This window comes from Peromyscus maniculatus, chromosome 9, assembly GCF_049852395.1.
Source record: "Peromyscus maniculatus bairdii isolate BWxNUB_F1_BW_parent chromosome 9, HU_Pman_BW_mat_3.1, whole genome shotgun sequence".
Classification (NCBI taxonomy): domain Eukaryota; kingdom Metazoa; phylum Chordata; class Mammalia; order Rodentia; family Cricetidae; genus Peromyscus; species Peromyscus maniculatus.
Window position 1 is genome coordinate 57,827,084 of NC_134860.1, and position 24,838 is coordinate 57,851,921.

Genomic DNA, 24,838 nt, shown 5'->3' on the forward strand with positions numbered 1-24,838 from the left:
CTCTCTTTAATCAAACCCTTATATTCTAAGATGAGGGTTTGTAGGGGAGGGGGTATTTACCATGATTAATACCCAAATACAAATCATGCCACACAATCAGGAAAATCTGTAAGTGAAGCAGTGAAGTACATATGAAATGTTTCATGTCAAGTGTATGTAAGAGAAACATACCTAGAAAACTCCAGAACATTGAGGATTCCAAATGTCTGTTCTTCTCCCATCTACAAAACAAAACAAAACAAGAGGGAAGGTTCTTACCTGAAATGCAGAAATACTAAAATTTCAAATCAATCATCCTTTCTAACACACACACACACACACACACACACACACACACACACACACACACACACACACACACACACACACACACACACACACACACCACAGAGTCCCTTGACAGCCTGGACCTCGTTCTCACAGTCTGGTGGGGTCAGCGCGCCCTCTTCTGGTCGAAAGCTCTCACTGCCCTTCCGTGACAGGCTCCTAAACTCTGTGCAGCCACTACAAAGCTTTGAAAATGAAAGATCCAAGCAGCAGGGCACCATCTGAATCCTGGGGGCCAGCTCTGCTTATGAATGGTGTAGGAATCCATACATTTCTTAAAGGTACACACACACACACACACACACACCGAGTTACCTAAGGTCTCCAGCAGGGTCTGAGCTGCACTTCCACACCCACCACGACACCATCACACTGAGTTAGCTTCATGAAAAGCAACCAAATAGGCTCAGGACAGCTCTGTCAAACGTCTGTCCTCAAACTTAGTGGAAAACCTTGGCATTAAGGATTTGGAGATTCTGAATTTCCACCTAAGGGGCTCTGGGTCTGAACCTGTTTTTAGGACAATTAATCGGATACTCCTTTCCCGTGTGTTCTGTGCAGTGAGAGTGTCCAGACCCGCAGATGTGTGTGTGCCATTTTCAAACACTTCTCTGATTTGCTGCTTTCCTGACACAGCACAGTAGAAACAATGTGGGTTTGGGCACCAATGCACGCGAGTCTGACTCTAGCTTCTGACAGACTTTCTGTGAATGCAAACAGTGCTCTTGACCGCCCTGTCTTCCCACGACAGCTCTCTCTCCCCTCTGGCTGCATCCTGAAATATAACCGACAGCCCACTTCACCTAGCTCACCCTTGTAAGTCCTCTTACCTCTACACACCCACCAGCTCACCCTCAACCCATCCCGGATGTCAGGATGCTATTTAGACAGACACCCCAGCGCCTCTCCCCGGCTCACTGCCAGGAGCGACCTTCTCTCTGAGCCTTGGCTCCACGACCACCTCACACACAGCCCATGTGCTGGTGAGACTGTCAGCAATACTTGGTGTACAAAGGAAGTGACGGATGGAGACTCTGCTTCAGGGACTCCCCGCCACCCCAGAATTAATGATTGAATAGACATTTTTAATGGTTGTTTATGAGACCTAACTAACCAGGAAGCCTGTTTTTACCTCCAAAAATACAGCCTTGATACTTTGGTAAGATCTATAATGTAGAACCCACTGGCAAGCTATGCCCCGTTGGGACACCTACTCCAGTCTTTTTGGGGTGCTTCCTTTGCTGTCGTTGTTAAATAACCCGCTTAAAGTGACTGTGTTCTCAACTGAATTCTTTTCTTCAGGAAGACAAGAACTGTAATAATTTCAGGGGGAGAAAACACTCATCCAGATAAGGGAAATCCTAAGCTCTAACTTCTTTCTCTCGTAGCCAGAGATGGCTGCCCGGTGGCCTGAAGTCCTACTACGCAACCATGAGACTGACGGGTCTACAGAGACGCAGGGCCAGCCTCAGACGCAGAGGCAGAAGGTACTTTCTTGGCTTTAGGAAAACAGGGAGGAGACTGACAAATTTCCTTGCTACAAATAATTTCACGTAAGTGAAAGATTATGAGGAAGCCTCTTTAAAAGGAGAAATAACCACAGCCCAAACCCCAGGGTTAATACTGCTGCCTCCCATGCAACCACGGTGTTTCCACCAAGTATTTCTAATCTTATTTTTCACTGAAAGACAAATACAAATTTGGACATCTTATTTTTCGATCACCACACTATTTCATATGCGCCATCTTCCAAAGGGCCAGGCCCCTTACCGCTTCGATGATGACCGAGTATGGCGTCCTGCCCGTAAACACGAAGCCAAGCTTCTTCGCTCCTTTGACCAAAGCAGCTTCATCTGCCAACGATAAGCCAATGACACACAGGTTCATCCCTTGTTGTGACGGAATTCTGCTAAATGTCATGTTTCAAATTAAAGCCCACCATGATTGACAGGGCCTGGTGTTATCCGCATAAGGACAAGGACTTGAGACAGCCACACCCCCACACACTGGGGCTTGAAATGTCTACTGGACAGATTACATACCAACAACTAAGTCACCAGGACCACAGTAACTTATAGTCCTGCCCTGCTCTGCTGGATCAGCTCATGGGAATCTCCCACTGACGATCTCTCAGCAAGGCTGGGCTTTAGGTGCAGTACTGTGTGATTCAGACCACCAGGAAATGGGCGGAGGGCAATTGCTCTGATGCTCCATGCCGTGTGGTAGATGGGGCAGGCAAGGAGTCAGCCTGGTTCTCTCTTGAGACCATTGTCTAGTCTAAGATTGTATACCAGGATGTGTGAGATAGTCCGGGCTCTTCCTTGCCACCAGAGAACCCTGAGTCGGACACCCCAGTACCAGCTCTCCCGGGTTTTAACACCTATAATTATGAACTGAAGGTGCTGTGAGGCCAAAGGCAAACAGCGGGTCTTGTGGGGCAAGGTGCACCAAAGCATCTTCCAAAAATAACAGAAAACATCCCCTCAAAAGCCAATGAGGCGCTTCCAGCCACAGCCCTCACCTGGGGAGGAAGCCTGGTAGATGATCTCATCTCCATCCTTCTCAGGGACGACGGTGTGACACACAGCCAGCAGGGTAAGGAACTCTTGTATGCAGGGGGCTGTGGGCTAAAGGCAGAAGAACCAGTCAACCGGTTAGCAGACCTGTAATGCACAGTGGATTCAAGCCACTCCCTGCTTTAAAACCCAGTGAGAAGCCAGGCGTTGTGGCACACACCTTTGATCCCAGCACATGGGAGGCAGAGGCAAAGGACCTCTATGAGTCCAAGGCCAGCCTGGTCTATATGGTGAGCTCCAGGCTAGCCAGGGAAATAGAGTGAGACCTTGTCTCAAAACAAGAAAAAGAAATCCGGTAAGAGTTTGCCATTGGCTTTTGCACAGAGTTCAGACGCTTAGCTAGCTGACTGTAGGATTAGACACTTGTTCTCCATGGAGCCCATCTCCTGCCACTCTGGACTTCAGTCAAGTCATATCCTTTCCCAGAGTCCCTTCATGCCCACAGCCCTCCACCTGCTTCCAGCACGCTCTCCTGTGTAAGCACTGAGTCACGTCCCACAAGCCTGTTGCGTTGAGCCTCGGAACACAGTCACCCTGTGCCTTCAGGAGACATTGCCCTTTCCACCCACTAAGCTGGCTAGTATTCCAAATGTCTGATCTTCCTAGTATCCACACCTAAAATCCAGGGCATCCCTGCATAATCAATCTTTTTCTACCATCCCTAAGAAAAACAGATTCCAAGGATTTTAACTGCAATCTCGGGCTACAAAATACATTCCCATTTACCAAGGACTTCCAAGCCTTATAAAACTAGAACCTGGGGCTGACATATTATTTTTATTTGTTCAAACATATTTAGGCAACTAGTGTGATCAAGCATTGAGTTCACCAACATTGGGGGGAGGGCTGAACACTTGGACTGTGGGCCAGCTGAGCAAACCAGCACTGTGAATGCCCTCCTGAGCTATGGGTCCCCTCTAGGGCCTGAGGCCAATCAACCAATCAGCTGAAAGCAAACAACTAGTTACATTATAACCTAGTAGGTGGCACACTAAGCCAATAATGTTGTTTCCTATACTCCACCCCCACCCCATTTCTATTCTCTGTCTTGTCTTGCTTGGGGCAAGCCTGGGCCTCTCCATAGACTAACGGAGAAGTGCACTGCTGTTGCTGCATAGGGGACCTGGATTCCAGCACCTTCAGTTAAGACCCGGGAGAGCTCTCCACTCCCTCTGCACCGAGTTCAGACCCTTAGCTAAACCCCAGGTCCCCCGTGACCTGCCACCTCTGGCTCTGGCATCAGTCCTTTGCTTTGTCTTGTTTTTTACATGGACTCTGTTGAAATAAATGAGCTAAAGAATGTTCCTTTCAATAGCCATACAAGATACTTGGTCTATTGCTCCTTATTGTAAATCTTATTTCTGTTATGTCCGCTGTGGCTTACTTTCCAGATTAAGTTTTGTTTGCTGCTTGGGGTGGTGGGTACCACCTGCAACTGAGCTCTTACTCCCTAAATTTCAGTTCCCTTTCTAAGATTCCCAATGCATATGTCCTAGCTTGCTTTCTTTTGTTTGTTTGTTTGTTTGTGTTGTTGTTTTTTCAAGACAGGGTTTTCTGTACAGCTCTGGCTGTCTTGGAACTCACTCTCTAGACCAGGCTGGCCTCGAACTCACAGAGATTGCTCACCTGCTTCTGCCTCCCAAGTGCTGGGATTACAGGTGTGCATTTCCACTGCCTAGCCCTATCCTGATTTCTAATGCTGGAATAAATAACATGACCAAAAACAACTTGAAGAGAAAAAGCTTTATTTCAGCTTACAACACTCAGGTCATACTCCATCACCAAAGGAAGTCAAGGCAAGAACCCGGAGGCAGGAACTGAAGCAGAGGCCATGGGGGAGGGATGCTTAGTAGCTTGTTTCCCATGGTTTACTCAGAGTGCTTTTTAAAAACTAGGATTTTTTTTAAAAATTAAAACATAACTACATCATGTCCTTCTTTCTTCTCTCCAACCCTCCCATGCACTTCCCCCTTGCATTCTCTCAAATTCATGGCCTCTTTTTTTTTAATTTGTTATATATTTTCCTTAAATGTGTAAGTACAACCTGCTCAATCCTTATAATCCCACTTGCTGTATATTTCAGGGCTGACCACTTGGTATTACAGAAAATACCTGGTCAATATGCAGAGAACAAGTATTCCCGTGGTGCTCAGCCCCAGTGCATAGAGAACTCAGCTCCTGCCTCTAAGGCTCAGGAATCATTGTTGATTGGGGGGAGGGAGTGTCTAAGAGCCAGAGGAACAGGGAGTCTGCCGTGAGAGTGTCTCCTAGAAAAGCCATGGGAGCTACATCCATGAAGTTTCAATGGCATGGCTGCCTAAGCAAAACCCGGACCAGGACAACATCAATATACATGCTAACGCGGAAGTGGGGACTTTCCCAGGGCCCCAACCCCAGACAAAGAACTATGGGTAACTAAGGGATGCTGACAGCAGGAGAAACAGTCTTCTCCAGGGATGGGCCCCATAATAGGTTATCAGCTTGCTTTTTTCTATACAACTCAGGACCACCAGCCCGGAAGTAGCACCACCCACAATGGGCTGGACCCTCCCAAATCAGTCATCAATCAAGAAAATGCTCTACAGGGTTGCCTATAGGCCAATCTGAAGGAAGCATCTTCTCGAGTGAAGCTTCTTCCCAGCTTGTGTCAAGTTCACACACACACACACACGCACACGCACACGCACACGCACACGCACACGCACACATACACACAATTAACCAGCACAGCAGACATACAATGGCTTTCTGACTCTGGTTCCCCCCCTTTTCCTCCCACTAAACAGTTCTCCTATCCACAGGGCTAACACCCCAAAACTGACGTTCAAAGACAAGGGGAGGGTGCAAATAACCCCTTTCTGATGTGCAAGCAGTATGCCTTGTTAGGGATGCCACAGGTGACTCAGGAGAAGCTGAACCCCAGGGCTGAGTTGTTAGGATCATGGTCTCTACTGATATTGCTGTTCCAAGAGAGGTGGTTATCACCTGCTTGGGTACTAACTAAAGACAGGGGTCTGAACCAGATGGTTGCAAGCGCCTAGTAGGCTCACATTACCTGGTGACTTCTCACATCTCCTATCACCCTTTGCTGCCCCATACCGGTGCCTGGTCTCCAAGTGGAGTTAAGCAAGTTTCTGCAGTGGGTCATTGGCTAAGAGGCTTGGCAGCCTAAGTCGGGGGCCAGAGGAGATCTCTCTATGCCTGCCTGAAAGGCAGGCCCTCATTTCAAAAACAGATGGAGGCAATCATCAGCTGAGGACCCTGAGCTTATTTTTATGTCAATGTCTTCAATGTGACCCTGGATTTGAGGGATGCTCCACGGAAGAAAGTTCATGCCTGATACTACAAGCCTGGTGACAAGCCCTTGGCTGGACAGTGCATGGGTCCTAGGGTGAAACCTTCTTCTATTGTTGTTCTGTTGCAGGCTCATGTTGTCAAACTGCCTTCTGAGTATTGATATTTATAACAAAGACATAAGCTGCCCTCTACCTTGGTCAGAGAGCCTTCTTTTTGCAGTGGTCAGCCATTAGTGAAGAGACTTGCAACTGGACAAAATGCTGAGAAATAACGGTTGTGAATGCCCTGCTTTAAAGGAGTCATCGTTAGGTGTGAGAAATTCTGTCTTCTGGATATGACAAGGCTGTTTCACTCACGAACTCACTGCAGCTCTGATTAACTGCACAAGACTTGTAGAAGATCAAGCCAGCCTAGGTCACATCAAAATAGTGAACTGCAAGCCACTCTTTGTTCTAGAGGTAAGTGGCACACTCACATGCTGATCCTCAATGTTCTTTAACAGCCTGGGATCATTAAAGTCGCATGAGTCACTGGGGCAAGAAGTCATCCGGCTGGAAGAAAGAACGAAAGTCATTCATTCAATTTAAAAGTCAAAATCACTCACATCTAGAGAGAATCTGCCCTCAGAACCATGAATAAAAAGCCCATAGTCTTACATTTCAATGTTTAAGGATCTGGAATATTAAATATTATATCAAGCTTTAAGATACCTTAAATCACTAAACTTTGCTATAAACAAACTGTGTTGCAAGTCCTTATAAATACCAACAGATTTACAAGGGAAAGAATCATAAGCTATGCATCAACACTGTGACTGTCGTGTGAGTCGGTTTTTAAATAACTACCAGGCCGGGGGGGGGGGGGGGACGACTGCACCATGCTTCATCATTTGTAGCCAGAGTGCATGTGGAGAGGAGAAGGCAGCAAACAATTAGAAAAAGGAAACTGGATATGGCAGCTGTGGGCTCAGACAGGAGCATGCGTGAGCACTACACACACTCCTCTACCTCCTCTAGCTCCCACTGAAACCCATTCTTCAAAACCACAACAGTGGAAGAAGAAAGGGCAAGTCAATGCCAGTCTCAACTGTGAATGGATATCAGAGATGAATACAGCGTATAAAACAACTATTGACTTGTGGGAAGGGGGCATATGGAATGCCAGCTGATACCCCCTACAGAACACTAGGAAGGCTGAAGAATGGTACTATGTGAAGGGTGTAAAATACCTGTGAAGCATGTCAGGTAGCTGTGAGCGATGTGAAGGGTATGAGACACCTGTGATGGATATGAGATACCTCTGAGGGGCATGAAGTACCTGTGAGGAGTATGAGGTACCTATATAAGGTATGGGTACCTGTGAGGGGCATGAGGCACCTGTGATGGATGTCAGGTACCTCTGAGGGGCATGAGGTACCTGTGAGGAGTACAAGGTACCTGTAAAAGGTATGGGTACCTGTGAGGGGCATGAGGTACCTGCGATAGATATCAGGTACCTCTGAGGGGCATGAGGTACCTGTGAGGGGCATGAGGTACCTGTAAAAGGTATGGGTACCTGTGAGGGGCATGAGGTACCTGTGATGGATGTCAGGTACCTGTGAAGGCCATGAGGCACCTGTGAGGGCATGAGGTACCTGTGAAACGCAGGGAAGCAGGAGACAAGGCAGACTTCAAGCCCACATGATGAATACTGAACTGTAAGAGCCCTCCCTCAACACATGTAGTCAACACAATCAGAAAGAAATATAAGGTTCATTCTGTAGAGAGGTCAAAACAGAGTAGTCCCAAACCTAGATTATTACTCAGTGCTCAAAAGATGAGGCTGCTGAACCAAGAAAGGCCATAAAGGGACATTAAATGCAGATTACTAAGTGAAAGAAGTCAAGTTAAGCAGGTGGCATGCCATAGGATTCCAATCCTGACTTTCTAGAGAAGGCAAAACTATATAGAGAGAAAATCCCCGTGGCTACCAAGGGTGGGGTGTCTATGACAGGGGGTGGATAGGCAGAGCAAGGGCTTTGGTGGTAATGGAAACATCACTCATAATACAGTGAAGATAAATATATATTAGTATACATGTGTCCATACTCACAGGATATATAGCATTGAGTGACCTTGATGTCAGATGTAGACTGTGGGTGATCATGAGTTGTTAGTATAGGTTCCTGGATTGTACTGAATGCACTGTGGTGGGGAACTTTCATCAGGGAGGTCATGGAGTTGGGCAAGGCTTTCATCACTAAAGTCATCTGGTGAAGCGGGAAATCTCTGTGCTTTTGTGATTTTACTGTGTAATCAAAATTCCTCTTTCAACTGGTCTTAAAAGGGCTTAATGGTTGCTTTTATATTTACTATGTTTGCCACAATGAAAAAATGCTTTCTGGACAGATGATTCACTGGTTAAAGATACTGTCTGTTCTTCCAGAGGACCCAGGTTCTATTTCCAGTATCCACATGGTGGCTCACAACTGTCTGTCAGTCCTAGGTGATGGAGCACCCTCTTCTGGCCTCTGAGGGCACTGCATGCACATGGTGCACAGACACACACACAGGCAAAACACTCACAAACAAAAGAAAAACAAAGCGTAAAGCATTTTAATATGAACACACAGCCAGTGGTCACCAAGTCTGTGAAGAACATCTAGAGGCAGGTGTTGGGCACAGGAGACAGAGCAGAGGAAATGGGCAAACAAGAGCAAGGATTGGAGCATGCTCTGAAAACTGGATGTAAGCATGCATAAAAATGAAGGAGAATGAAAGGTTAAAGATGAATGAGAAAAACACATGGAAAGGAGGCAAGCTAGAAAACAAAATCAGAAGACCGACCCAAAGACTGACTGTTGGCCTAATAAGAGGTGACAGAGAGACAGGAGGGGAGACAGTTACTACAGAGATAATACAAGGACACTTCCGAAATACCAATAAGAGGAATTTACAGACAGACGTGGCCCAATAGAAAGTCAATTAACCACCCAACATAATGAAGAAAAACAGCCTACCCAAGGGTTGTAATTAAAAGTTCATATGGTAAAGAAATACAGAAAGTGATAAGCACTTCCAAGTGCTGGTAAGATAGCCCGTGGGAATGGACTGGGGGGGGGAGATGGCCTGGGGGAATGGACTGGGGGGGGCAGGGAAGATGGCCTGAGGGAATGGACTGGGCGGGGGGAGATGGCCTGGGGGAATGAACTGGGGGGGGAGCAGGGAAGATGGCCTGGGGGAATGGACTGGGGGGGCAGGGAAGATATCCTGGGGGAATGGACTGGGGGGCAGGGAAGATGGCCTGGGGGAATGGACTGGGGGGGGGAGATGGCCTGGGGGAATGGACTGGGGGGGAGCAGGGAAGATGGCCTGGGGGAATGGACTGGGGGGGCAGGGAAGATATCCTGGGGGAATGGACTGGGGGTGCAGGGAGGATGGCCTGGGGGAATGGACTGGGGGTGCAGGGAAGATGGCCTGGGGGAATGGACTGGGGGGGCAGGGAAGATGGCCTGAGGGAATGGACTGGGGGGCAGGGAAGATGGCCTGAGGGAATGGACTGGGGGGCAGGGAAGATGGCCTGGGGGAATAAACTGGGGGGGAAGCAAGGAAGATGGCCTGGGGGAATGGACTGGGGGCAGGGAAGATGGACTGGGGGGCAGGGAAGATGGCCTGGGGGAATGGACTTGGGGGGTGGGTGGGCAGAAGATGGCCTGGGTGAATAGGCTGGTAAGATAGCCTGTGGGAAATGCGCTGAGGGGTGGTGTGCTGATGGCCTGGGGAAGGTGGCCTGGGGAGATGGGCTGGTAAAGTGGCCTGTGGGGGTGAGCTGGGAGGGGGAAGATGGCCTGGAGGAATGGAATGGAGGGGTGACATGGCCTGTGAGGATGGGCTGATAAAATGGCCTGTGGGAGGTGGGCTGGGGGGGTGATGATGGCCTGGGGGAGGTGGGCTTTGGGATGATGGTCTGGGGGGATGGACTGATAAAATGGCCTGGAGGGGGATAGCTGAGGGTAGGAGATGGCCTGGGGGATGGGCTGGGGAAAATGGGCTGGCCACACCAGGACAGAGGAAGCTGAGTCTTCCCCAGAGGTACAAAGTCCTCCAGTGGCTATAAATTTTAATTAGTATAAAAGCATTATTTTGAAATACAGGAATTTGAAGAAAATAAGCAAAAAAGTTGCAGGTAGCTGGAAATGAACGGACAGGACAAGGAGCATGCTGTTGATGTCAGAAGCTCTGTGAGTGGATTTAAATCCCATCTGCATTTAAACCTTATCCTGGTTCTTTTTCAAACTAACACATTCAAACTTTTATTTAGGTCTAAAATGCCCTGATGCATCCCCACTAAGGAAGGAAGGAAGACAAGCTGGACTCAACTTACCAGAAGTCATCTGAGGATGGCTCTCTGGCTAGTTCTGGGAAGTGGCTGGCAGGAGAGAACCAGGTAGTCAGAAGAAAAGGCCAGTTGTTAGAGGACACATACAAATCCACAGGTTCAATAGGACCTCTCAGGAAAGTTGAAGAAACAAGTCCCCAGGGAATCCATTAAGTTTTATACATATTTAATATCAACTACACATCCAAATCCCTCACAACACTTGACAAAATAGCAAGAACTATACTTTGTTGGGAAGCTAGAAATGAGATTTCCTGTAAGCAATAAACATGCTCACCCATAGGTTACGCCAGCAATGCTACACTTCTTGAAGTTCATGATATTGCACGTAAGAGTTCCGGTCTTGTCAGAAAACAGGTATTTTACCTAAGCCGAGAATGAACAAAATGCATATCAAGAGTGTAATAAGGGGCTGGAGAGATGGTTCAGAGGTTAAGAGGACAGGCTGCTCTTCTAGAGGACCCAGATTCCATTCCCAGCACCCACAGGGTAGGCCACAATCATCTGTAACTCCACTTCCAGGGGATCCAATGCCTTCTTCTGGCTTCCAAGAGCACTGGGTATTGTGTGGTACAAAGATATACACATACTCAAAATTAAATACACATTAAATAAAGTAACTTTTAAAAAATGAGTATAATAAGATGCAAGGATCAAGAAATGAAGTTGTCTTCTATGTCTGTAAATCTGAATGAACTTTAAATGCAAGCCCATGGAAATAAACAAATCAATCATAAATGATACACTTTAATTCACAGACCATTCACAAAACGTTTTCTACTACCAATTCTATAACTTGGGTAATAAAGAATAAAAGAAATTTCCATAACTCCCCTGGCCACTGTGAATAACAGTGGTTCTCAACCTTCCTAATGGTGCAACCCTTTAATACAGTTCCTTATGTTGCGGTGACCCCCAACTATAGAATTATTTTTGTTGCTACTTCATAACTGTGATTTTTGCTACTGTTACAAACTGTAATATAAATATCTGATATTCAGGATATCTGATATATCTGGTATGTGACCCCTGTGAAAGGGTCATTCTACTCCCCAAAGGGGGTGCAGCCCAAAGGTTAAGAACTTCTGGTCTATAAGCATCATCACATGTCCTGTTACTCGGCATTTCGGTGATAGATTTCATCCTCCCAAGTTCCTCCATGTTCTCACAGAAGATGTAATTGTTTTTAAGAGTCCACCCCCTGACTAGATTAACAATGGTCAGCATGGCAAGATATTTCTGAAAGTGTAATAATGGTACACATAATTTAGCAGTAACCAACAGCTGTCTAATTGAACTTGAGGCCCACTTAACAGGATGGTACCTATCGAACTACCTGGGGTAGTGAGGTCACAGATTTTAGAAGAGACCCTACTACAACCAGACCAGCATAGCTCCTGGCGTTTTTTTTTTTTTTTCAGTCTCACTGTGAAGCTATGGCTGGCCTGGAACATGCTTCTTTGGCCTTGAACTAACATGTCTGCCTGCTCCTGCCACCCAAGTGCTAAAATAAAGACATGTGCTACCATGCCTGGCCCAATCAGCATATCCTGACTAAATTCTAAACACATCCTTATACTTGAAGTTAAGTGCAGCTCTCGCCCCTCATCAAAGAAGCTGCTCTTTGCAGCAGACAGAAAACCACGATTGGTCAAAAGGCAGAGCTCATAAGGGGAGCCCAGCCCTAAAGGATATATCTACAGCACAACTCCTATTCCTAAGGCTCAGGGATCATTGAGAGAGAGGCGGGGGAAAGACTGGAAAAACCAGAGAAACAAAAAGTCTGCTGTCAGACTCTGTCTCCTAAAAATGACAGGGAAGCTACACCCACCCACAGTACCTCAACAACATGGCTGCTAAGCAAGGCCTAAACAAAGACCACACCAACGGACAGCTAACATGGAAAGAGAAAATCTCCTCAGACTGCACTCCTAGACAAAGAACGACAGCTAACTAGTGACTGCTGTCTTGGGGCTGTACTAAAACACGATGGCCAGAAGCAACTGGGAGAGGAAGGGGTTTATTTCACCTTCCAACTCTTGGGTCCCACTCCATCACTGAAGGAAGCCAGGGCAGGAACTCAGGACAGGAAGCTGGAGGCAGGAGCTGATGCAGAGGCCATGGAGGGGTGCTGCTTACTGGCTTGCTCTCCATGGCTCTCCCACCAGCCCAAGGGTAGCATGGCCCACAGTGAACTGGGCCTTCCCCCATTAATCATCAATCAAGGAAATGTACCAATACCTAGCCAATCTGATGGTAGCATTTTTCTCAGTGTGGGTCCCCTCTTCCAAAATAACTCTAGCTTGTGTCAAGCTGAAAAAAACTAGCCATCACACCTTCTGAGAGAAAACTAGTTTTTCCCAGGGATGAACCTCCTAATTGGTTGTCTAATACCAAGTGGTCATTCATAATCATATATATACAGTAACATTAAATGGACTCAGTAAGTTATAGTGGTATGTTTAAGCATTTATATAAATCTATATGGAATAACAGTGATCAAAGAAAAAGAGACCATTAATTTGAGATGGAATTGATTTGAGAAGGTAATGGGAGGAGCTAGAGAGGGGAGGGATTTGAAGAAGGAAAGGGAAAGGGGAAATAATGTAACTATATTTTAATTAAACTAATTTTTAAAGAAATATTACATAATGATCAAATCAGGGCAGGCAGCTTTTCCATGCCCTTCACACGGAAACTTACTGAAAAATAATAATTACATATGTTTATGATTATATATGATATTTCAAAACATGTATGCATGTTGATCATATTGATCAATGGGATAATTAATGTTTCCATTGTTTTCAATTAATAAGAAATTTTATGTTTCACAGAGTAAGTCTAGGAACACCAGAAGCACAGCAGAATTAGCTCCTCTGTCTCTTTTTAAAAAGAATTAAAAGTTTGCCAACATAGTAGAAAGAAAAATCTTATAAAGAACTGTAGAATTTGTGATCCCTCTCCCTCTTGAGTATTAACTTCTCCTTAGGCAAGCCACTCCATGCCTGGCCAGGACAGGGTACTTCATCCTAGGTGCTTTTGTGAGCATCTTCAGTATTTCCATCTTGCTAGGTCAATTCAATGGCACATGAGAACAATCATATACTTAGCCCTGTGAACTGACAAAGGCTACGTATACAGTTGTCCCTAAACATCCACAGGGGGTAGTTCTAAGAACCTCCATGGGTACCAAAATTCTCAGATGCTCTAATCCACTACATAAAATGGTACAGTGTTTGTATAAAGCCTACATACAACCTTTGGTGTGTTTTACATAATCTTAGATGGTGTGTGACACCTAAGACAATAGAAATGCCATACTATCCTAGCTGGGGAACAGTGACAAGACTCTTCTGTGTGTATGTGGTACAGGTGCAACCACCATCGGCACAATCCGATTTTTGACCTGCAGTTGGCTGACCACACAGGGCTCGAGCCTGCTCCAGGTAGACACAGGCACTGGATAACCAATCACATTGTCATTTCACTGTGTGTGTTTTTGGGAAGAATGCTTAAGAGAAGAGAGCAGAGAGACGCTACTGTTGCCTGGAAGTACTGGGAAGGATTCAAAGAGGCAAACGTCATCTGCTGTGCACCAAGAACTCTCATGGATTGTTAAAGGAGTAGAACTTTATCAATGACAATGTCATTGTAGAAAGAAAGAATGCAGGTAGATGATAGATAGACATACAGACAGACAGACTGATGACAGATGATAGATAGATGATGGATGGATGGATGGATGGATGGATGGATGGATGGATGGATGGATGGATGGACAGATGATATGGGTGGGTAGGTAGATAGATAGACAGACAGACAGACTGACAGATAATAGATATTTAGCACTGGATTCTGCTCCTCATCATGAGTACTGCAGGTGAACAGAGTGGAGGGGATAGGGACACGGGCCTCACTGAGGAAGTCTTGTGCTTGGTGCCAGAGTATTCTCTCTAAATGACAATTCACTTTGCTACACCAAATAAACTTGAGGACTCCTGTGAATTCTAAATTTTCTATTTAAAAAATAGAAAAAAAATTGCTCTTCACTCTAACTATATTTGGAAAATATCAAAGGAATAGAATCACCTGAAAATGTGGTCATAGAATTATATTTTATTACAAAACTTGACAGACAAATTTGAGCTTCAGCTTTCTTGCAATGAACTAAAAAATGCTCCAGCACAAATGCAGAACTGACTCTGTCCTTAAGCTGGGGGGTAAGGGGGTGCGGTGGCATCTGACCCTCCTCCTGACCCTCAAATGAATGAGAAGTCAGGCTGACATCTTCCCAGAGGGTTGTGCGGCAGGTGTTCCAGGGAAACAAATGCCAGATTTGGACAGGCAATCTGCAGCCCTCACCTGTCATTCATCAACCAGCTTTCCTGGGGTGAACTCATCATTTTTTTAATCTCTAAAATGAAGACGCAGCACATCACCACCCCCCAATAGGACTGCTGGGAAGTTCAAAGTGTATAAAATAAAAATCATAGTTTTTAATTACCTTAGGTTAAGAATAAGCATTATACATTCAAAAAAGGTTATAGGTTGCAGTAATTCAATGGAAGAGGCAGACATAATGCAACATGAAAGTCAGGAGGAACAAGTAGAAATCAAGATGAAGACACAGAAGTCACCGACTTTCTGAACCATGTCAAGGATACCTGTCCTTCAAATGGCCCCACATGCTTTGTGGGGCAGTCCAGTAGCCAATCTCCTACTCTGTTTTCCTGGTCATCTGTTCTGAGAAACATATTTAAAAGGATCCAAAATAACATTATATTTTTGTGCAATGTTCTATACTTTTTCCCCAGATATGTTTTCGACAAAATGATAAACTTGTGTCTCCAAAACCAAGTGACAACTGCATTCACTGCCACCTTGCAAACCAGACGTCACAAACACAGTCATGGGTAACTATTTGTGCAAAATCCCCCACAGCGCCTCTGCTAACACTGGCTTCCTGCTCATGGCACTGTCCCCAAAGTCCCCAGAGAGGCTCTCACCTGCCCGAGCTCTTCATTAAGGTTCGATGTCCTGGCCATAGCAGGAGTGTCATTTTCAATATAATACATATCTGTGTCCTGCAAGGGAAAGTGGGGAAGGAGGGAAGAAAGAAGGAAGCCTTCAGAAAACATGTGATCCTAATAGTTCATTCAGATTAACACAGACTCTGGCCACCTCAAATCCTTCCATTGTCATCCAAATGCTAACTGTTAACTTGGCTGGAAAATGAAGCTGCAATCAGGATGTAGAAACCCTGGGTCCCAGTATGACCCACGGTATTTAGGTTTGGGTTCAAGACAATCATCTCATGCCCTGGCTGTGAGCTGGGTCAATGCCTCATTCACAGGCTTGTAGTGAGAATCGAAGTAAAACACACATGTAGGTGCCTGGTTTGAAAAAAAAAAAAGGTGACAAGGTCCAGTGTTTAATGGCCATGGTCATGACAGTCCCTTAAAAACCCCACCTCAGCCCCTACAATCCACCCAGGGTGACTGTCATGATGAAACCCGTACAGAATGGACACTTGTGAGTACACATGAGAAGCCTTTTCCTTAGCATAAAGGGGACTTGGGAAGCATGGCCATGGCGGCCACAGGACAAGCACCCACTGGCACCCTTCCCCCACATTCCCCACTATGGTTATGGCATTGCTTGCCAGTCATCAGTTTGGCTGGCTTAACCCCATGACCTAATAATAAACAGCCTCTACGATTTCCTTTCTGGGACTCAATGAAATGACAAAGGCCTGTGCAGAGTACTAGAAAGCAGAGGCTGGCACCCCTCCAGGAGCTCATGTTTCACACTCTGCTTGGAAACTCACCCAGTTGATGAAGAGAGCTTGCGTGTATTTCACAACCTCAAGCGTCACCAGCAGACTGATGGGGATCAGATTGTTGTACAAGATGATAAATGTCAGCAAGTTGTAGCCAAAATTATCCGAGCTCGCGTCTACAGACAAAAACCAAGACAATCCATACAGCTTTAGTGGAAGTCTCCATTTCATTTCTTATTTTGCTATTCTAGACTTTTTTTTTTCCCTAAAAGATGCTCCCAACCAAAGCCCATGCGCCTGTCTTGAGACTGAGGAGTTACTGTGCCAGTGCAAACTCCAAAGACTGTTGGAATTCAGTCCCCGTGGGTAGTGGGTAGTGCTGGCTTCTCTTTAGAGGCTGGGGAAGGAGGCAGAGGAGGGAGCAGAGCCAGCCCTCCCCTGGGAGGGGAATGCCCTCTGGGGCCTCAAAGGGGATGTGGCTATTACAGGGGTGGTCAGGCAACATGGCAGGAACCGAGAGAGGAGGCTGCGGAGAAGGCGAGCAGAGGACTACGCCTGGGAATCAGGAATCTGTAGTGGCTCCAAGCCACACCCATTGAGTCTTCCAGTGGGAAGGCTTGACACGTGCATGGTAGAGATGATGAACCCTGGGACTACGGAGGGTGGCTGTGATGGAGAGGGGTGATGGGAATGAGTAAGGGAAGCGAGCACTGGCTGGCCAGCTGACATCCCCCAGCCTTTCATTTGCTACCCGCCCCCAAGCCTTCCACTCTCCAGCTGGCGGCCCTTCTCCATGGCAGACTACTTTACTATCTGCTTCTCTTAGACAATCAAGGAGTTGCTAAACAGGACCCATAAGTCCCAATAACTCAAGTGTCCCTGGAGTATGGTATTTGTTTAGGAATAAAATTTATCTGCCAATAAAAACTTATTAAAAAATTAAAACTTTGTGACTCTTTAATACAAAGCAAAAACTGCTTTACAACACGACATACAACCACAAATGACATTAAAGAGCAGCGACTATGCAAAGAAAACCGACCGCTAAAGCCTCAGAAGCCTGAGAACGTCCGGGCTTGCCGGAAAAACCAAACAAGTCCATAAAAGAAGAAAAGAGAGTATCTACCACTATGCAAAATGTTCAGCCAAACAAACCAATGAAAAGGAGGTTAAGGCAGGACCAAATTTGATAGGAAGTGAAATCCAAGCACCAACAGAGGCAGCGGAATGTGAACTGACTTCTCCGAGCAGGTGCGTGTATAGACTGTGTTCCCTGAACATCACACAGTTGGCATTGGAGCTTAGTGTGATCTGATCCACTCAAGTGCCAGTTTCCCCAAAGCTGTGTTGATGCCACATATTTACTCAGATCACAATAAAAAAAAATACATTCAGATGAACCAATCTTCATGTCTGAGGCAAGCTACATAACCAAAGCCAACACCAAGTGATATGATCAACTACAACGCAAACCACAGCCATGTGACCGTGTTCATAAAAGAGCAACCGGCACAGGAGCTCAAGTCTGTAATCCCAGCATTTGAAGGCAGGAGGACCAGGAATCTGAGGCCAGCTTCTGCTACAGACTGGGTTCAAAGCCAGCCTTTACCTCATGAGACCTTGTTTAAAAACAAACAAGCAAAAAACGGGTAACATGAGTTTTCTTGCATTTCAAAACCTGAGAGTTTTATGATTAAAGAAATTGGAAGAGTAAAATCATGTCTAAATCCATTTAAAAATAATTGAGAAATGTCAAAAACTTATCATGAAATTTTTGCCACTAAATTCTATTTTTTTTTTCTTCTGAGGTCAGAGAACAGCAGATCTTCCCTCTATTCCCTAGGATCCACCAAGCAGCAAAACAAGACAGAATCATCAAAATCAAGTTAAGTCTCGAGAAATGGATCAAATGCATGTATTAAGAAAATCTGCCAACTCTTGGAAGAACAGTTGGCACCTTGGACTTATTCCATTCACAGAACCTTGTCATGTCAGTTCTGCTCTAGGGGGTGGTAGTGGTTATCAGGTTGACTACCATTACCTACCTCCCCAGAAGCAGACATTCTACCCTAGGGCAGGACAAGAACACCTAGGTAACTCACATCATTTGAATGAAGTACGGAAAAAAATGCAATATGCAATGTCCAATCAAAAACAATAGATCTCAGCGGCTAATGGTCAGGGAAGGCAAGTGTTCCCATACACGGGTAAGGAAAAACAGAAAACTGGCTTGAAATTTAGCAGAGCTATTCATGGGAAAGGGTAGCCAGGGAAGTTCCGCTAAGAGTTCATCCTGGTCAGCACAGAAGACCTTGTCTATGTACAATCTAGATGCCAGCACAAACAGTAAGAAGACGGTGAGATGGATGAAGCAAGGAGATGATACTAGCTACTAATTCGTCCACAGAGACTTCCAGAAAAGGCCAACTAGTAGGTTAAAAGAAACAAGTTCATAAACATGTATCTTTTTTTCCTTTTAGCTCTTTAAGATATCCTAGATTATACAAAACACTGATTATAATGTGTTGTTAGGTTGACAGTACCTACACACAGTGTATATACGACAATAATAGCACTAGCGGAGGGGTGGGGGTGGGGGAGCCTGGAGATGAGCTGGTCTGATGTTTGGGAATTAAGTTAGTAGTAATCCACAGGGTTTCTCATGTTGTCATCCCTAGAGCAGCCATGAGAAAGTGTCTTGAAAATTAGCTGAGAAACAATCATTAGAGCATAGAACAGTTCCCAGATACACCCATCCTCACTTCACCTCATGATTCCTAATCTGTTCCTCTCCAAGAAGGCCTGGCATAGGCAGGGTAGCCATGGGAACAGAGGGAGGGCGTGGCTATCACCCACAGACCCTGTGTGGAAGGACCTTCCAAGAGCTTTGTCCCACAGAAGTGAGCAGCAGCCACCCCAGCACTCACCTGTAGCATGAATCTTAACAGTTCTTATTAATAAAATCAAACCTGAGGCCAGTTATTGGGGTGAATTCTGGAAGATCAGAGAGACAGAACAAGCCACAGCTAACTTCACCTGGCCAACTTCTCAGCTGATCTTGTTTCCTCAGACTGGAAGCCTCTGAGTCCTCATCCAGAATGGGTCTCAGCTGAACTGTGCTGCTCAAAAGCCTGAATGCTTAACCAGGCCAAATACTTAACCAGCCAAATGCTTCTAGTTTCTGGTCCTCACGCCTTATATACCTTTCTGCTTTCTACCACCACTCCCTGGATTAAAGGCACTTTCTGGGATTAAAGGCGTGAGTCACCATGCCTGGCTGTATCCTTGAACACATGGATTTCTGCCTCTGGAATGCTAGGATTAAAGGTGTGTACTATCACTGCCTATCCTAAGTATCTAGTGGCTTTTCTGTTCTCTGACCCCAGATAAGTTTATTAGGGTGCACAATATTTTGGGGAACACAATACCACCACACTCACCCATCTTCTTGATGTACCAGCTCTTTCCACCATGAGACCCATTCCAGTACAGGGCTCCCACCGAGCTCACCAGTGCCATGACCAAGAGGATGCCAAACAGCACCAGGATCTGCACGTTGGTTACCTTCTCGACGTTGGACCTCTTGAGAGGTGCTTTTGTTGAATTCTGTAAACCGGTATTGAAAGGTAGTAACCATCACAGAACAGGCTTGGGCAAAAGTAAGGAGGCACTGAGTAAGACGATCACATACCATGATGGAAATGAAAAAGACCTCTTTTCCAAATTAATGATGGAATTAAAAAGTGCATCATACTCCTGAGTAAACAGCACAGTTTTAAAAGACATTCTCCAGTTTAAAGGACTCACCTGTGGTGGTTTGAATAAAAATGGCTTATATATTTGAATGTCACCAGGGAGTAGCACTATTTGAAAGGATTAGAAGGATTAAGAGGTGTGGCCTTGTTGGAGGAAGTGTGTCAGTGGGTATGAATTTAGATGTTTCCAAAGCCCATGCCAAGACCAGAGTCTCTGTCTACTGACCAGGATGTAGTTCTCAGCTACTGCTTCAGCATCTGCATGCATGCTGCCATGATGATAATGAACTAAGCCTTAGAAACTGTAAGCAGGCCCCCAATTAAATGCTCTCTCTTAAAGTAGTTGCCTTGGTTATGATGTCTCTTCATAGCAATAGATCATTGACTAAGATGACAGTCCAACTCTGCATGATCTAGTCCATACTTTTATTTACACCTTAGCATTACATCAGCTACTTTCATAGACACAGAAGGCTCTAGATAATCTAAGTATGGTCTAAAAGAAACCAATACACTGATAATTCTTCACCATAAAAATCTAAGGAGAACCTCCAAAGCAATAATTCAGCTCTGTGATAAGCATAAGAGAGATTTTTAAAGTGTAAATGTTCTTTCTAGTAAGAAGGAATGAAAAAGAAAGAGACACAAATATAAATGCATCAATAAAGCAAGAGAGAACATGGGTAGGTGTCAAAGCAAATGAATGAAAGGTTAGCTTGGAGAGGTGTAAAAAATAAGCTCCTTAAGGCAGGACCACCTTGAGTTGGGTGAAGGTAGACCAGAAGGCAGACAGAGGAGCTGAGGCTTGTGTTAGGACCTGGGTACCAAGATGTTCAAGGAAGCTGCACTCCAGGTTCACTGCATCTTACATGGAAGATGTGAGACTGCAACCTCTCAGCAGTGGAAAAGTCCATCAGGTAGTATCAACAGGATAGTTATATGCCTGAAGCCTTCTATAAAAGAAATCCCCAAAGATTGGTATGATGGGCCAATGATGGGCCCCAACGAAGGACTTCACAGAGGTGACTTGGGACTTTTATATGAGTAGATTAGCCTGACTTCCTAGATGAGCTCAGTCTAGTATACAGTGACTCTCACCTCACAACCATCCACCCATATCTTTCTGAATTCCATTGTAGACCCAGAAATTCTGTCTAGTGTGAGCACTATGGATGTCACTGAAGGTAGGCAAGTTAGGGAACTGTCACACTAGGAGTTTTAGACTGTCTTCTGGGTATCCTCCATTTAGTTTTGTCCTGCTCTGTTGTTAGTTTACTGAGTTGTCTTTTATAAACTTTGAAGAAAAGTCCTCCAGGGTCAAGATGGAAGTTTGCCAGCAAAGTCCATCTTAGTCAAGCACTGTAGGAAGGCTCCTGGGATGGCACACCACATCTGGTCTCGTGTTGAGAACCAGGAACTGTTCTGTTATAAGACTGATTATTCAAATTCTTTAAACACTAACGACGACCCTACTGTGTTAATTAAGAGTCATTAAATTTTCAGGAAAGAAAAAAATGACAAAAGCTGGCATTTCTGTGAGCCTATCAGTTAGCTAAAGTTGTTGAAATCCAACCAGTCACCAGGGTTAGGAAAACAGACTTTTCATCCAACACAAGGAAACAACCTAAAACTCCAGGCTCCAACACATGCCCAGGATGGAAAGCCAAGCTTGGCACACTCACTCCCTTTTCCAAAACATTTCCACTTGCAACAATGAGTTTTTAATGCTCAGTTCCTATTAGAACAATAAGTTCTTTGTATAAAATTCTTAAAGGACACCATCACTTTGATGTCTTGGACTACAATAAAAATGGGTCCAACTGCAAGATTTTGCAAATGCTGGAATCTGACCTGAATTATGTGCATCTTATTCTTCCCGAGAAAGCAAACATCAGAATGCTAGTCAGAATATGTCTGGAGCGTGTCAACCTAGATTTCAGCCTCAGTCCTCACTCTTTCGGGATTTGTAAGCTAAGCTGACACTGTGCTTTAGTTGCTCTGTCTTTAAAACAGCAGTCCTGGGGCTAGAGAGATGGCTCAGTGGTTAAGAGCACTGACTGATCTTGCAGAAGACCTGGTTTAATTCCCAGTACCCACAGAGTGGCCCACAACCAGCTCTAACTCCAGTTCCAGGGGATTTGACACCCTCTTCTCTCTTCCGGCCTCTGCAAACACTGAACAGACATGGTGCACAGAACCTCATGCAAGCAAAACACCTATGTATATTAAGTAAAAATAAATATTTTAAGTAGTGGATGTACCTTCCTCATACCAAGGAATAAATGACTCCATATATATGTGAATCACAAAACCATGTATGCCTTGTTATCATCAATGTTTCCTAAAATTACTGATTACCTCTTTCCCATTAAGTCGACCAACAGAAACGATCTGAGTGTTTGCTGTGTATAACTACACTAAGCATGAACTGAGGGAGTTCTGAAAGGTAAAAGGTACACGGTGGAAGCTTCCGAACCCCAAAGCCATTCAGCTTCCCCTCAGCCGTCAAAAACACAAGTGTAGACACAATGTTATTGCACGAACAGAATGGCTTCCAGCTGTTGTGTTATTTTATATTCCTTTTGAAATTTCATTGTTCGTGTTGGTTCAGCCCTAAAGGCACAGCAAGTCTAGCACAGATGTTTCTGGGGTTTTCCATCACTCTCTGTATGTCAACAGGAGTAAGTCTTGCCAAGGTTTGTCACACAGAGGGCAGGGAAAGTGCCCCTCACACTCAAAGTGCGCCAATGGCGTGGACCCATCCTGCCCACTGAAGCCATGGTGGGAATGTTTTGATACAAATTATATTTGGCTTGAGCTCCAAAGCTGTAATATTAATATGTGATCTAGAAGAAGAATATTATACCCTGAAAAATCACCCAGGGTACAAGGGAATTTGGAGAAAGCTTGAACTTTTAATAAGCATGATCCAAACCCTAGGCTTGGTACGCTACCCAAATGTGAACTACCCACCCACGGCCTCTTGACTGCTTCATTACAAAAGCTGTGGAGAGCATAGCTCCAGAGGTTTGCTGTGGCTACTGGTAATGGGCTGCTTAAGAGGTGGCGGAGCGTGAAACCATCCATCAAGATGCTCTTTGTACGCAGACTGCTCAGAGACAATAAACTTTAAGTGTTCTAATCCTGTGAATGAAAGAGAGCTGAGCGGGAAAGCAGGCCTGCTGAATGATTTTCATTCACTCCAGGGCTGCCGCGGAGGCCGTCAACCAGTCATTTTTCTACTTGCTATGAGTGACCCTCCAACACACCTTCTAGGAGTATTCTTCTAAGCCTGGAGGCCTCCTGTTACACCCAAAATGCTGTGTGTCTTCTCCATGCTTCTGGATCTCTCCTCCTGCCACTTCTCTTACCCAGCTAAGGACATGTGACACCCCAAATCAGACTCCTCTGCCAAAAGAGGGTGCCTCAGTCAGGACCCACTGGCACCGGAGGTAGCTCTCCTGGAGTTAAGATCCTGGAGTATTACTTGAGCTTTGTTCCCCTAAGTCCACACCAATTGGATGTAGACCTTCTTCCCTTCCCCCCGCAGGTCACCTCCCTGAATCTCACCAACACTGAAAACCTGAGAAACTGTCTCATGGAATTCTTCTCTGCTCCAGCCCCATTTTCAGTCTGCCTTCACCATCACAGCTCTGAGTCCCTTTCTACTCAGCATCAAGGGACCTGGCACTGTTGGACTGCCCCTTGAGCTTCCTCACGTTCCCACTGCGTGGATCAGCCACCGGTCTCCCAGTCTACAACTCCTCAGCCTCCGAAACTCAGAGGGGAGTACTGTACACTGACATCCAGCTGTCACTCAACTCCAAGGGCCATTTTCAGCTTCAGGAACTCTCCTAGCCCTCTAATCCAGATTCCTCCCATGTCTACACTGCATTAACCAGCACTCTAAGCCTGGGCTGGGAGACTCTCACCTACATATTCCACGGAACTTTAAAATGGCAGAGTTCACAATAAGGACATCCCTACTTTCCGTATTTTCCATATTACTCCTTTACCTGCCTGGCCCCCAAAGGTGAAGATTTAGCCTTTTTGCTAATGTACCCAGATGTTTTTAGTACAAGACTCAGAGGATAGTGGCTGCAAACATTTTTCAACCAAGACATAAGCCAAATGTGACTTTGGAAATTACATAAGACCCAACTCTCTTTAAGAGTTAGAATTAACAAAATACAATACTTTTGTATAATAATTTCCTCTGATATAAAAACTTTCATCTAAAAGGGAAGGTTATTAAGGCACAGGATTTTCTAAGATCAAGTGAAACATTCCATTCTACAGGGAAGCTACTCGAGCTTGGGAGGTAAACAACCCAAAGGCTTCAGGAAAGTCCCTGAAACTTATCAGATTCACTAGGCCCCTCCCTTCCCAAGAATCTACAAACAGTAAGGACTGCACTGAAAGACAGTTTGAGTTCATTGAGCTGCTTAGAAGAGGCTCAGACCAACTGAACTGCCAGGAAGAAACAGAGGCCTGGAAGAGGCACAGGCCAACTAAGCTGTCTGCAAAGGACATTCCCTGACCTGCCAAGCTGTCTGGAGGCTGCGCAATGTGCTTTAGATTTCTGGATTCTGTGATCCATCACCCATGCTGGGTGGGCTCTGGTGATGCAGTTGTCTTTGAGTCATTTTTGCTCTTCTAAGTAACCCCTTACCCATGTTCCCACAGGTGATCCCAATAAATGCACTTGATCCACCAAGTTGGAC

At 45.4% G+C, this 24,838-nt stretch overlaps 1 protein-coding gene across 16 annotated transcripts in view; it reads right to left on the reverse strand.

The window, feature by feature from the left end:
- The window catches only part of Atp8a2 (ATPase phospholipid transporting 8A2), a 592,551-nt gene that overhangs the window by 388,493 nt on the left and 179,220 nt on the right, over window positions 1–24,838 (reverse strand). For 9 of the 16 annotated variants that reach the window (XM_076545120.1, XM_076545117.1, XM_076545112.1 and 6 more), the window contains 9 exons: window positions 19,800–19,965; window positions 16,408–16,535; window positions 15,587–15,664; window positions 10,855–10,943; window positions 10,563–10,607; window positions 6,676–6,751; window positions 2,849–2,954; window positions 2,098–2,180; window positions 172–221 (listed from right to left, as the gene is read on the reverse strand). In XM_076545120.1, coding sequence (XP_076401235.1) covers window positions 172–221; window positions 2,098–2,180; window positions 2,849–2,954; window positions 6,676–6,751; window positions 10,563–10,607; window positions 10,855–10,943; window positions 15,587–15,664; window positions 16,408–16,535; window positions 19,800–19,965 — 821 coding nt within the window. The remainder of the gene's footprint in view (window positions 1–171; window positions 222–2,097; window positions 2,181–2,848; window positions 2,955–6,675; window positions 6,752–10,562; window positions 10,608–10,854; window positions 10,944–15,586; window positions 15,665–16,407; window positions 16,536–19,799; window positions 19,966–24,838) is intronic. The other 7 variants (XM_076545122.1, XM_076545123.1, XM_076545119.1 and 4 more) reach the window with 1 other exon arrangement.